The sequence below is a fragment of the Epinephelus lanceolatus genome, chromosome 3 (genome assembly GCF_041903045.1).
Source record: "Epinephelus lanceolatus isolate andai-2023 chromosome 3, ASM4190304v1, whole genome shotgun sequence".
Classification (NCBI taxonomy): Eukaryota; Metazoa; Chordata; class Actinopteri; order Perciformes; family Serranidae; genus Epinephelus; species Epinephelus lanceolatus.
Window position 1 is genome coordinate 50,449,595 of NC_135736.1, and position 14,661 is coordinate 50,464,255.

Sequence of the window (14,661 nt, forward strand, 5' to 3'; positions counted from 1 at the left end):
TCACAATTGGTTGTTTAAAGTGTAACGTTAAGTAGAAAACTTTTCTACTAGCTAGTGCACTAGCTCGCTAGCTAATGCTGTTTGCTTTTCATCTCCTTAATCATAGATCATCACAGAAATAGGAACTTTCACCACAGTTCATTTTAGGAGGTTCACCGCAAGGAAACATGCTCTTTATTTAGATTATCAAACTGATGGTTGATAGTAGACATTCATTTCTGGCTGCCAGCGTTACCTTGCGTAGCTAGCTAAATTAGTTGAAAAGTTGTCTTTTTCCACTTTCCATTTCCAAAATGTTGATTAAAAAGGTGCAGTCTGTTGATACTTTAGCTTGCATTAATCCTAAAATCAATGGTCGACAGTAACAACCCTCCGGGGGAATAATATGACAAGCGTCCTGGCTCTGAGCTCCTAAACAGCTTCCGTCAAACCTCGCTGACCCAGGCTGTGATCTGCTCCTCCGCTAGAACAACCAGAGGGAGGGGTTTTGTGCCCTACCCTCGGGACAGGCAGACTTGTTCCTACGGACCATCCTCTCTAACATTAACCCTTGACAGAGTATCAGCAGACAGCAGCATTTTTAACACTTTGAAGTGGAAATAGACGACTTTTCAGCTAGCTAATGCTGGCAGCCAGAAACAAACGACTGTGATTCATTGTCTGTTAACTGTCTGAAAATTTAAACAAAGAACACATTTTCATGCAGTGGTCCTTCTAAAATGAGCAGTGGTTGAAGTTACTATATTTCGTTATGATCGGGGAATAGATACATAGAGGTTAACTAGCGCTAGCATAGTTGGCTAGTTGAAATGTTGACTACTCCCACTACTGTGAAGTGATTGTGCCCTGTCAGTCAAAAGGATTGTGGGCCTCTGATTGGCCATTTTTAAAGAATGATTGACAGATACTCCGCCCCCTTGAGCTCGAGCTTGCTCATGCGCATGTCTTAAACGGTGGCTCTCTGGCTCTGCAGATTGATGATGTTGGTGCGCAGTGCAGAGCGGCAAAGGCTAACATTAGCTAACCAGTGGAAGTTGGAGGGTGGGCAGTGGGTGCTATGTTTCCACACGCTAACGCAGCTAGTAAGTGAAATAAAAGGCAAAACATTAAAATGTCACCACCTCTAAATGTAAAGAGCTTTGAACTGTGGTGCTAAAGTTTAATGAGTCAGTGGAGTTTTTGTGAACTCCTGAGTTATCACCGTTGGCAGTCAAGTCTTAATCTGTCAGGTACTGTGAGTGTGTTTCTATGTAAACATCAGAGGAACGTTTGGTAAACTTCAGGAGTTCACCAGCAGCTGTCGTTAGCGCTCAAGGTTTTCTGTGATTTTTATAAAAACAACTTCACATGTTTAAACACAGGAAATCAGTCACGATGTCACATGTTCCTGATGACCTCTGCCTGTATTTATTCCAGAAAACAACGCCTACAGCTTTGGACGCACCACGATAGCCAACCTCAAGTCTGGGTGAGTCCAGGAGGATTTCTACTGAAGGAGGACAAGTCAGCACTTAACCCATTTGTCCAACACGTCTTCTTCCTCTGTCCTCTCCAACATTTCAGATCTCAGTTTTATGTCTGTGTGTGTCCAGTACATAGACAGGTCCAGGACATGTTTAGCCTAGCTTAGCACAAAGACTGAAAGCAGGGAGAAACTGTTAGCCTAGCTCCATCTATATAGATTTTTAAATAAAATGTGTTTTCTTTTTCTGCTCAGGACGAATCTGTTGTGGCTGCACACTTCGTTTGCCTTCATGTATCTGCTGCTGACCGTCTACAGCATGAGGAGACACACGTCCAAGATGCACTACAAGGAGGACGACCTGGTGGGGACACGTCTTAATCATGAATAATTAAGTCCAATGAAACAGCCTCACCTGTAGAGTTAAAAATATCTAATGCTGAAAAAAGTCCACATCTGTCCAAACAAATTCAGCCTCACTTCCACTTCCTGTGGTTATTTCATAGTAAAGGCCTGCCACTGATTTCACAATAAAACACATGTATTTGCTTGAAATGTTGATAATTCTTAAAGTTACATGAAAACAGACAAACTCTGAGGATATATAACGTCTGCTCTGTGCGGTGTTTTAATCCCAGTTCTGTGACTTGCAGGTGAAGCGCACTTTATTCATTAACGGCATCTCTAAATACGCTGAGGAGAGTCAGATCAAACAGCACTTTGAGTAAGTTCACTGTCTTCTTCTTCCTGATCTAATGACCCTTCTGCTCCTTCAGATGTCCGAGGACATTAAAATGTGTTTTCACATCGTGCACGAAAATCTAAATGAGCTCGAGCGATTTATTGACATGATGTTGATTTCAAAAGTAAATGTTGGTTTTTGTCGGAGATAGTAATTTAGCCTAAATGTTGTGCTGAGTGAAGTGACGACCATATCACTGGTGACTTAAAGATCCTCTGAAGGAGATCATTGGTTTTGTTAAAATGTTAATAACAAGATATTTGATCACATCTGTATTCACAATTTTTCAAATTTAAAGTAAAAACAACACATAACCACTGGAATTTTGATGTTGTCATATATTCAGGTTAACCTGGGGTGAAGTAAGTAAAGACACATCTAGCTTTGTGTTCAGTCTTTATATTTTCAGTCTGTGTTATTTACATATTAAATAGTAATAAAAATGTGTACAGTCAGAGGACAGTCCAGATTCAAGGGCTACGTTTCTTCATTCAGAATAAGAAGTTGTAAAAAAAAAAAAATCTTTGATAATATTTTTCTAATAAGGTAGTGTTAAAATGAGTTTGTTTCCTGGTTTGTATATTAAATTACATGTGAACATGTTTTATTGTTTATTATTTTTCAGACAGGCGTATGAGAACTGCACGGTGCTGGAGGCTCGGATCTGCTACAACGTGGCCAAACTTATGTCTCTGAACGCAGAGAGGTGAGACAGCGAGTCGAGGCTCAGTGCATGCTGAGATACACTCCAGGTCCATGTTAACTGCTGAGAACAGTTCATTAATTTAATGTTGTTGTGTTTATGTTTGTCAGGAAGAAGACGGAGCGCAGTAAGAAGTTTTTCACTGACCTGATGGCGAAGGAACACGTTCCCACCATGATAAACCCCAAACCCTGCGGACACCTCTGCTGCTGCGCCATCGCCGGCTGCGAGGAGGTGACTTTAACGCTGACGCTCTTTTCACACAAATTAGCTTCTTATCAGACAGAAGCTTTATTTTAATAATTAACCACGTAATTTATGTACTAATTGTTAATTATTTTCTCATCTTGCTAATATCCTGGTACATGATGACAGATTACACTGAGCATTTTTCTTCTTACAGTCACACTAGCTCACTAAAGTTCAAGACCGTTGCAGTTTAATCATAGTTTGTTAAATTTTATTAAATGTTTTATTGTATGTGGTTGAATTTTTGTTGTAGCTGGTTTAAGTTTCATTGTAGTTTGTTCAATTTTGTCGTAGCCAATTAAAGTTCTGTCGTAGGTGGTGAAAGTTTTATTGTAGCTGGTTAAATTTTTATTGAAGCCAATTTAATTTCTATCGTAAGTGGTTAAAGTCATAATCTCGTTATGTTTTTATTGCAGCCGGTTAAAGTTTTATTCTTGCTGGTGAAAAGTTTTCTGGTTATCTGATACATTTTTATTGTAGCAGGTTAAAAGTAGAGTGTTACAGAGAATACAGATGTTGATGATGACAATCAGCTTTTTCTTGTCTGTAGTCTACCTGTGTGTTTGTTTGTGTCGTTTCATGCATGAAAATAGTTTTTCATCACATCGTTTCATGACGTCACTTTAGAATCTGAAGATTTTGTAGGTAACACTTCATTGGCTAAATAAATATAATCTGGATCTGAGACACCTGGTCTAATTTGTCTGTTAGCCTGTTAGCGGTGGTTCAGTAGCCTACATTTGTCCTGCAGGAAGAGGCGGTCAGCTACTACACCAAGAGGGAGGCCAAGCTGAAGGAGGAGTACAGGAAGGAGAAGGAGAAGGTCCACACCAAACCTCTGGGCATGGCCTTCGTCACCTTCCAGAACGAGGCCATGACCGCCATGTGAGCCACAGCATGACCCTGCCCCTCTGTCTCTAACCCCTCCCACCAACAGTCTGATAAGACAAAAAATTGAAATGTTACTGTTTTTGTTTTTACCTGTTTTCCTGCAGTTCATCACAGTGGTGTTGTTTGTTTGTTTTGTCTTGTTTTGGGGAAGAAATGTTGCACAAATACTTTGATGCTTAGGTTTTTGTAGAATATATTTGTACAGTTCTGACCGCACCCCCGCCTCTCTCTGACTCCACCCCATCCCCTCTCTGACCCCAACCCTCACCTCTCTGATCCCACCCCGTCTGACTCCACCCTCCTCTCTCGACCTCCGCCCCTCCCCTCTCTGACTCCACCCACTCTTTCACAGTATTTTGAAGGACTTTAACGCCTGTCAGGTTCAGGGATGTCGGTGTCGTCAGGAGCCACGATCCTCTCAGTTCAGCGAAGTTCTTCATGTTCACAACTGGAGCGTTTCATACGCACCCGACCCACAAAACATCCGCTGGTACGTCCACAAGGGTTAGCCCACCAAATACCAAACAAACACACCCATCACCCTCAGCTGATGCGTCCTGGTTTCCTCCTGCAGGGAGCATCTGTCACTCGGTGGGATCTCCTGGTGGATCCGCTGCTTCATCATCAACTGCATCCTCTTCCTCCTGCTCTTCTTCCTCACCACACCCGCCATCATCATCTCCACCATGGACAAGTTCAACGTCACCAAGCCTGTGGAGTATCTCAATGTGAGTAACCACCACCACCCTGTCAGTGAAGCTGGGTGTCATTTGAAATGATTCATCATTTCTGACTCTGCTGTTTGTTGGTTGTTTTGGACAGAATCCCATCATCACTCAGTTCTTCCCCACTCTGCTGCTCTGGGCTTTCTCTGCTCTGCTGCCCACCATCGTCTACTACTCTGCCTTCTTCGAGGCTCACTGGACCAGGTAACACTGATTTACGAGTGCTACACTACAGCATCAGGTCTACACTACAGAATCAGCACTACACTATAGCATCAGGTTTACACTACAGCATCAGGTCTACAGGCACATTCACACGCACATTCACACACTGGTGGACGAGGCTGCCGTACAAGGTGCCACCTGCTCCTCAGATAAACATTCACACGCACATATCAATCAAACAGTAATGTTGGGTTCAGTATTTTACCTGAGGACACTTTGACACGTATACTGCAAGGGCCAGGGACAAAATTCCAAATCAGGTCTGTCAGTTATGATTCACTTTGATCTAGATTTAACCCTGACATGACCCTGTTTTGATCATGTTTTGACCCTGATTTGATCCTGATTTGATTGTGTGTCAACCCTAACACGATCTTGATTTGTGATTTGTTCCTGATCTGACTCTAATATGACCTTGATTTGACCATGATTGACCCTGATTTGATCATTTTTCAACTCTGATTTGATTGTGATATGAACGTGATTTAAACATGATTTGACCCTGGTTTGATTGTAAATTGATTGTGATTTGACATTGATTTGACCTTGATTTGACTCTGATTTGATTGTGATTTGACCCTAATTTGACCTCCTCTGTGTGTCGTCAGGTCTGGAGAAAACAGGACGACAATGCATAAGTGTTACACCTTCCTGATCTTCATGGTTCTGCTGCTGCCGTCTCTGGGACTCAGCAGGTAATAAAAACAGTTTGTTGTTAGAATCTGTCCCTCGGTGAACTTTGACCTCTGCTGTCCTCACTGAATCATCTCTGTTTTCCAGCCTGGATGTTTTCTTCCGCTGGCTCTTTGATAAGAAGTTCCTGGCTGATGCTAGTGTCAGATTTGAGTAAGTTATTCTTTTTAATTTCTCAGTGGAGAGCAAGCTGGTATTATTCACGACCCATCGTCATATTTTTCAAAATTATTTTCATCATATTGTTACGGAAGTCGAGAGCTGCTTATATTAGCTGTAAATATGTAAGTCTAATTAAGATTTTATCATCCATTAGTCTGCATATAATTTGTGACAGACTTTGATGTAAATGTCAGAATCAAATTTTCATTTTAAGGTTGAAATTGACTCAAAAAATAATAAATAATTTTCAGTTTACTTCAAACCGTCACAACAAATTATCACTGTCCTGTTTTTAAATTTAGGTGCACATTGTCTGTCAGTTTGGAATTAAGAGTTACAGTGTGATGGTTTAGATACACTGCAAATTATTTGTCAGCAGAGTTTCCATCTTAATTTTCTTTCCAGCTCTAAGTGTAGATATCACCACACCATAATGTGTGGTGATAACAATTTCTGTAGCCTATATGTATTTCTATTTTGAAGCGGTTTAGTGTATTAATACTTAATAAAGTGTGATTGATCGATCAGTAGCAGGACGTTGTGCTCTTACGGAGGTGCTGTGTCCCCTCCAGGTGCGTCTTCCTGCCAGATAACGGAGCGTTCTTCGTCAACTATGTCATCGCCTCTGCGTTCATTGGGAACGCCATGGACCTGCTGAGGATCCCCGGTCTGCTCATGTACATGATTCGGCTGTGCCTGGCTCGCTCCGCTGCCGACCGCCGCAACGTCAAGAGGGTGAGGACGGACACGGACCAAGGAGACAGACACTGACTGAGATGTGTTTGTTAATTATCTGACAGTCCTGTTTAAAACATGTCTCTCATCCCTCCAGCACCAGGCCTATGAGTTTCAGTTTGGAGCGGCGTACGCTTGGATGATGAACGTCTTCACGGTGGTGATGGCCTATAGCATCACCTGCCCCATCATCGTCCCCTTCGGTTAGACTCACCTACACAACACCCCATTGTACAGTGTCTGTAACACAACGTCAGTGCTGACGTATTCATGCTGGTACACAGAGGTGTTTTTAAAACGACTCTACAGACTCTGTTTCCTGTCACTCATGCCAGGATCATTCTTTTGCCTCTGCGCCAGTGATAGCCAAAGCCAAAGGTATTATGTTTTCGGTTTGTCCGTCCGTTCTTCTGGTTCTTGTGAACTGAATATCTTGAGAACGCCATTAGGGAATTTCTTCAGAACTCAGAACAAATGTCCACTTATATTCAATTCAATTCAATTTTTTGTTTTTTAAAGCCCAATATCACAAATCACAATTTGCCTCACAGGGCTTTACAGCATACGACATCCCTCTGTCCTTTTGACCCTCACAGCTGATAAGGAAAAACTCCCCAAAAAACCCCAGCCTGAGAGCCAGCCCTAAGTAAAATAGCCAGTCCTAACTGTAAAGCCTGATTTATGGTCCTGTGGCGTACCTACGACGTACCTACGTCGTTGCCGTGACGCCGTTGTGAACCCTTCGAACTTCTCCGTCACTCCATTTCGTGGCGGTGCAATTCACCGCCAGAGTGGTAGGAGGCTGCGTTCCTTTCCTGAATGGTTATCGTTGTCTCTAGTTGATTCTTTGTTTAGCTTCCGGCTTTTCCGGTCACAGAGAAATGAACGCGGAGCACAGATAGACGGCTCCGTCCATATCAGTCCGTATCCGTATTGAAAGTTGAGCATAAATGGGCCTTAATACTGCAACATCTACATCGCAACAGAAGATGTTTAAAGATGGCGGGGATGGACAATCTGGAAATACAGAACCGGAAATGCGTTGCTACCAAGCAAACCAATCACAGCCCTCTTGGTCTGCGCTGGGTCTGCGTCGCCTAGACGTGTAGTTACATTTTTGGGGAGGTGCACGTCAGGCTACGCCGGGGGCTACGGCGAGCCTTCTGCGTAGCCACGTACCCTACGACATAGCGATGTCGTTGATTTAACGCGGGACCATAAATTAGGCTTAAGAGCCAGTCCTAACTATAAGAGCCAACCCTAACTATAAGAGCCAGTCCTAACTATAAGAGCCAGTTCTAACTATAAGAGCCAGCCCTAACTAAAACAGTCAGTCCTAACTATAAGTGCCAGTCCTAACTATAAGTGCCAGTCCTAACTATAAGTGCCAGTCCTTACTATATGAGCCAACCCCAACTATAAGAGCCAGTTCTAACTATAAGAGCCAGTCCTAACTATAAGTGCCTTGAGGTAACAAAAGCGTGGACCAATTTTTCTGCATCTTTTTGGGACGGGATAGGCTGAATTTTCACAATGTTATGCAGATGAAAAAATGCAGTCCGTGACGTTTGTTTTAAATGAGAATTAAAAGGCAAATCTTGATCAAATATTACTCCGAGGTTTCTTACGGTAGTGCTAGAGGCCAGAGCAATGCCATCTAGAGAAACTATGTCATCAGATAAAGAGTCTCTGAGTTGTTTGGGGCCAAGAACAATAACTTCAGTTTTGTCTGAATTTAACATCAGGAAATTGGTGCTCATCCAAGTTTTTATGTCTTTAAGGCAGTTATGGAGTTTAGTTAATTGATTACTTTCTTCTGGCTTCATCGATAAATACAACTGTGTATCATCCGCATAACAATGGAAATTTATAGAGTGATTTCTAATGATGTTACCTAAAGGAAGCATATATAGAGTAAATAGGATTGGTCCGAGCACAGAACCTTGCAGAACTCCAAAACAAACTTTAGTATGTAAGGATGACTCATTATGAACGTGAACAAACTGAAATCCGTTGGATGAATAGGATTTAAACCAGCGTAGTGCTGAACCTTTTAGGCCAATCAAGTGTTCCAGTCTCTGTAGCAGAATTTGATGGTCAATTGTGTCAAATGCGGCACTAAGATCTAATAAATACTCAGCAATGAATTGTTTGGAGTTTGTGTAGTCAAAGGTCACTGTGACCTTACATCCTTCTCATTTCGTGAACACGATATCTAAAGAACGCCTCAAGAGAGTTTCCTCAAATTTGGCAAAAATATCCACGTGGACTCAATGATACACAAAACATGTTTTTGGCCATAACTCAAGAATTTATATGCTACTTATGAAAATATTTCACACTCATATCTACTAGAATAAAATAATCAAGAGATGACTTGTTATATCCAAAAGGTTGATTTTATGAAGTCATCTGTGCGACTGTGTGATTTAGCCACTCACCTGTCCCCCTGCAGGTCTGATGTACATGCTGCTGAAACACCTGGTGGACAGATACAACATGTACTATGCTTACCTGCCCTCCAAACTGGACAAGAAGATCCACTCGGGAGCCGTCACCCAGGTGGTGGCAGCTCCCATCCTCTGCCTCTTCTGGCTGCTTTTCTTCTCCACTATGCGCACAGGTGAGCCCCAGCAGGTGACACACCTGTAAATATCAACATGTATTTGTTGTTGTTGAATGCGGAGTGATGGTAACTGTTAATATGCTGTCAGGTTTTGAGACGCCGACCTCCATGTTCACTCTGGTGGTGCTGATCGTCACCATCGTGGTCTGTCTGTCTCACGTCTGCTTCGGACACTTCAAGTACCTCAGCGCTCACAACTACAAGGTACCGCCACTTTATTATTACAGGTTCTACAAAAACATTAGCCTGGAAATCCAGACCCAAATCTAGAAAGATTTAGGGTCTGGCCATGAGTAATGAAAATGGCCCAACTGCATTTGTAAATATCACTGCACACAATTGGATAACACTACGGCCAATCAGAACAATACACGGGGTGACGTATACACTTAGCTACCAGCGGAGCTAACTGGTAGATTAGACTCTTGCCGTATCCGGTCGGCAAAACAGCAAAAACGTCCTTCTTGCAAAGGAAAGACTCGAGCGCCGTCTTCTGTTCCTCTTTTAAAGAAAAAGCCAAGTCTAACTCGTTCATTGTAGCGGCCAAAGCCGTTTCAAACAACTGGTGTTCATCCGTAGGCATCTTGCAATGTTTACTGACTGATTCCGGACTTCATCGTCGCAGTCCTGTCGTCATCTGTTTAGCTCGCCTCTGGCCCGCCTATATCAGATACACCGATGTGATTGGTGCAGCTCGATTTCATGGGCATAGGTAATGAGCATCATTGCTGATTGCCAGAGTGACTCGCTGAGCAAATTCAAATTGTGCTCTCGCGAGAACTCTGGATTTCCAGGGTACACAAACATGTAGGAAACAGAAGTGTTGCTGTTCAGCGCCCTGTCTCACTGTGCCTCCGTCTCAGATCGACACCAAGGAGAATGACGTGGACGCTGTCGAGAATGGACGTCCAGCTCGTCCGTCGTCCTCCCCCACTACCAAATCTCAGGTGAGTGGATCCAGCTAAGCCGCGCTAGCTCTATTTATTAGCCTGCTACAAACAAGCTGTAACTGTTGAGGTTGTTAGCTTGCTAAAAACAGCTCCTGAGTTAGTAGTTAATTAACAAACTAGCATAGCCTTTGAGTTTGTTAGCTTACTTATGAACTACATCTGTATTTCTTGAGCAGGGTGTCTCTGCAGACCGGAGACGAAGTCAAAGTAGCATCAGTCAATCAGTTTTAAATTCAGCCAATCACCTCACAGTATTATAAGGGGGAAGAAACACAGTCAGGACATTTAGACATTTACGTTATTACTTCAACCAAAAAGGTTGTGATGATACAGCGGGCTAATAAATATTTGTAGGATTGTTATTGTAAAAAACAATCTTAGCCCCAGGATCAAAACTGCCCGCTGAAAGTAGAAGTAGACAACTTACCGACTAGCTAGTACACTACATTAGTGAGCTACGGTTGCCAACACTGTCTGCTTATCAGAAAACGTGGTCTTTTTTTTAGATTCTTAAACAGACAGTGGATCACAGATGTTCGTTACTAGCCAGCAGCTGGTAATGCTAGCTAACGCTGTCTGCTTATCAACATCTTTAACCACTGCTCATTCTTTCTTACAAAAGAATGTGTTTTCTTGTGGTGGCCTTTTTAAAAATGGGCAGTGGTTAAAGTTACTATATTCTGTTATGATCAAGGAGTTGATAAGCAGACAGCGTTAGCTAGCTTTACCAGCTGCTAGCTAGTAACAAGCAAAGAGCATGTTTTCTTGTGATGGCCTTTTTTTAAAATCAGCAGTAGCTAAAGTTACTAACATTAAACTTCAGTTACTATAAATGAGTTAATGAGGTAGGCACAAGCCAGTGATCATCTTCTGAATGTTTTTTGTCAGTCTGCTGTATCATTTCATACTCTCGCGATCCTCAACTTACGGCCCGCGGGCCAAATCTGGCCTCCAAGGGGGTACTGGGAGGCCCCCAACCTTTTTCTGTTTGTGAATGAAAATAAATTAAAATACAAAATAAATAAATACAATTTTAGAGTGCATAAAAATGATCAAAATGGAGCTTGTTTTTGAAATAAGTGACAGGAGAGGATCCCCCAGACCCCCCCACAGAGGTCCACTTTATGCCCCAAATGTCCTCAACTGCTCGTTGACATGACAGAGTAGGCTTCTGATTGGCCAAATAAAGTCCCTGACAGTTACCACACCCACTCAACGTCTCCTGTCTGCAGACACATGAACTTGTAGTTCTTGGGGTTGTTAGCTTACCAACAAGCTAGCTTTAACTTTTGGCCATCGTGGTTTTGTCTGTCCCCGCTGGTTAACCTGTTGTGTCTTCTGTGGTCTAGCAGCAGCAGCAGCAGCAGCAGCAGCAGCAGCAGATGTACATCGCCCAGGTGCTTCAGGACCCAAACTCAGACGAGCCGGGCGGTGGCAGCGGCGAGGAGGACCGAGGGTCGTCCCAGGACGAGGAGATGCTGAACGGAGGGAACAGCATCAATGAGGCGGATTTTCAGTCAGGGGAGGACAGTCTGATCGCCAACGAGGTTCACCAGTAGCGGGGGGTGGAGCTAGAGGGTGGGGCGGAGCTAGTTGAGGGTCCATACCCACACAACAGTTACAAAATAAAGCTGACTGGAGAATCACCACACACATTAACACACACGCATACAGACTGACTGACACGGTTAGCTCCGCCCCCTCCCAGCTCGAAGACTTGACCTTGACCTTTGACGCCGGCGCCGGGTCGCCAACATCCAGTCCTGCACATCTGTGTAAACTTGATGGACGTCAAACTGTCTCCACAGGAAATCACTGTACATAACCACAAAGCCAAAAGTTTTTGTTTTTGTTTTTTTCTCGGGGTTAGGGGCAGGGTTTAAAAATTCGTGCCTGGGCTGGATTTTGTTCGTTCGCACTCGTGTCTTGACTCCTGATCCCACCGCGGGTCGCCGGGACTCGACCTGTCATGGGGGCAAAGCTGATGCTGACGCTGTCTTTTTCTGGTGAACGCCTCCAAACAAACCTCCGTCGTCACCACTGTCCTCCAACATCGGAGTGCTAAATAAGTCGCCAACCGCCAGCTGTCGTAGTGGTAGAAGCCTCGCTTACGCAGATGCATCGCAGTCTCCCTTCCCTGTTTCGCCGTTTTCCTTTTTTTTGTGGAACCTGTGCATCATGGATTCTGCTGCTGTGTTCGACACATCACCTGGAAGTTTTTTTTTGACCTGCCAAGATTTGGCTGCATGTTGATAAAAGTGCTGTCTGGATTAATGACGTCACCACCCTCGGATGATGTCATCCATCATGGGACTGTGGTGGCCAGTGAACTCGCTACACCCCCCCCCCCGGTCTTAGCGGCACATCCTCCTGCCTGCCGTTGGAACATTTGTTTTCTGGTTTTGATTTCACCCGAACTACCTTAAATCATGAAACCTGACAAAGGGAACGGGGATGTTTGTGTCTGTGTAGGGTTAGCAATCAGAACTCTTTTCATTCATGGGGAGAACTTTGTGAAGACACTCTGACAGTAGCAGTCGAGTAGTTTGAGCTCGGGTAGACGCAGAAGAGCAGCGCTTTTCGTCTGGACCGTCTGCCCTCGATGCCTGAAGCTGTCAGAACTCTCAAGGGAAAATGTTTTCTGTTTGTGTGCGTTTTGAGGCGTACACTGTGTGTGTGTGTGTGTGTGTGTGTGTGTGTGCGCGCGCGCGCCCGTATGCGTGTGCATGTGTGTGCATGCGCGTGTGTCCAGTAGCTTATTTTGTACGCCAACCTGCACCATGAAGGGTTCAGTAACATCACCAGGTAACTAAAACGACATCCGGCGAACAAGTTCCAGTGCTTCTAAACCCAGTCGTCTCTCTACTGTAGAATTAGTTCCAAGACGTGTTTTCCTTCATTTTGGTTTGAAAAGGTTTTGAGAGAATTTGATCTTTGACGCCTACAAACACCAACGTCTGTTTTCCCTGCTGCAGTTGAAGCTCAGATATTATAAATATGATATTTAAACCAAATGTTGTGTACAGAACAGAAACAGGTCCAGGACATGGTTAGCTTAGCTTAGCAGACTGGAGACTGGAAGCAGAGAGAAAATGCTAGCCTAGCTCCAACATAGTAAATCTTTCTGATTTACATTTTATATCTTATTATTATTTTCTATCTGCATCTCTAAAGCGAACAGTCAAGTTTGAGATTACAGGGCTCCCATAGACCCATCTTGTTGTGCGTCATAACCTTTATGTCTTGTTTTCAGGAATCTGCGTTGCTGCCTTTCTTAGCCAGGATTCTCTTGTAAAAGAGATTTTAATCTCAATGAGTCTATTACCTGGTTAAATAAAGGTTAATAATAAGAATCATAAAATGAATTGAATTTATTAATCAAAAAAACAAACAAAAAAAACAACCCTGGATTAAAACACAAATATTAGTTCCTTGGTCTGGTTAGCTCAGGGTTAGCTTTCATGTCTGATTAAGAGGTTGATTCTTGTTAGCTAACCCACTGCATCCTACAGTCAGCCAGGAGTAGTAAACTAGAGCTGAGGGTCAAGAGCTAGCCGACAGTTAGCTTTCTTCCAGTTAGCTATTTTTTGGTTAGACTTTGTACGGTTAGCTATCTAACAATTAGCTTTCTTACAGTTAGCTATCTTACAGTAAGTATTCTTAAAGTTAGCTATCTCACAATTAGCTTTCTTATAGTTAGCATCTTACAGTTAGCTATCTTACAGTTAGCTTTCTTACAGTTAGCTTTCTTTAAGTTAGCTTTCTTACAGTAAGCTTTCTTACAGTTAGCTGTCTTACAGTTAGCTTTCTTAAGTTTAGCTATCTTACAGTTTACTTCTGGCGCTTGACCTTTCAGATAGGGGTCCATGTCATTGGTTCGACATCCCATTAGTCCGACTGTCCGTGGTGCTGAACGGCTCGCGGCGGGCGTATGGTGCGCCGCGACCGGCTCTGGGTCAGCTGGGAAAGGCTTGAGGCGGAGCAGGCTCACGGCTTATGTGTTTGTCACTTTCTTTTTCATTTTAACCCACACCATGATCTTTTCCTGACCCTAACCAAGTGGTTTTTGTGCCTAAACCTAACCAGACCTTAACCACAGGGCATCATGATGATTTCGGAACGGACTTCGGAACAATGAGTTTAATATGGTCGGAACAATGGGATGTCGAACCAATGGGCAGTTCCCTCAGATAGCTATCTTTCATTTAGTTTTCTTACAATTAGCCATCTTACAGTTAGCTTTCTAACAGTTAGCTATCTTCGCTATCTTTCAGTTATGTTTCTTTCAGTTAGCATTCTTAAGTCAAGCTATCTTACAGTTTACTTCCGGCGCTTGACCTTCTGTTCTGGACCAAACCACATTGTTTATTTTCAATAACGTACGGGTAGAAAACCTCCGTATCATGTATGTAAAATCAAACCATGCTGCACACATGCTGCCTCAGCTGCTTAGTTTTTAGCTGGGAAAAAAAGGCCCACCTTCAAAAAATCAACATCA

The 14,661-nt window shown here is 43.2% G+C and overlaps 1 protein-coding gene across 2 annotated transcripts in view; it reads left to right on the top strand.

Moving 5' to 3' along the window:
* Positions 1-13,575, top strand: part of LOC117255380 (mechanosensitive cation channel TMEM63B-like) — a 33,698-nt gene extending 20,123 nt beyond the window's left edge. For both annotated transcript variants that reach the window (XM_033624226.2, XM_033624225.2), the window contains 17 exons: positions 1,417-1,468; positions 1,718-1,826; positions 2,116-2,186; positions 2,830-2,910; positions 3,018-3,141; positions 3,908-4,041; positions 4,400-4,537; positions 4,622-4,775; positions 4,870-4,976; positions 5,606-5,692; positions 5,778-5,843; positions 6,425-6,587; positions 6,685-6,790; positions 9,043-9,210; positions 9,302-9,417; positions 10,077-10,160; positions 11,513-13,575. In XM_033624226.2, coding sequence (XP_033480117.1) covers positions 1,417-1,468; positions 1,718-1,826; positions 2,116-2,186; positions 2,830-2,910; positions 3,018-3,141; positions 3,908-4,041; positions 4,400-4,537; positions 4,622-4,775; positions 4,870-4,976; positions 5,606-5,692; positions 5,778-5,843; positions 6,425-6,587; positions 6,685-6,790; positions 9,043-9,210; positions 9,302-9,417; positions 10,077-10,160; positions 11,513-11,722 — 1,970 coding nt within the window. In that variant the 3' untranslated portion in view covers positions 11,723-13,575. The remainder of the gene's footprint in view (positions 1-1,416; positions 1,469-1,717; positions 1,827-2,115; positions 2,187-2,829; positions 2,911-3,017; positions 3,142-3,907; positions 4,042-4,399; positions 4,538-4,621; positions 4,776-4,869; positions 4,977-5,605; positions 5,693-5,777; positions 5,844-6,424; positions 6,588-6,684; positions 6,791-9,042; positions 9,211-9,301; positions 9,418-10,076; positions 10,161-11,512) is intronic.
* The last annotated feature ends 1,086 nt before the right edge of the window (positions 13,576-14,661 follow it).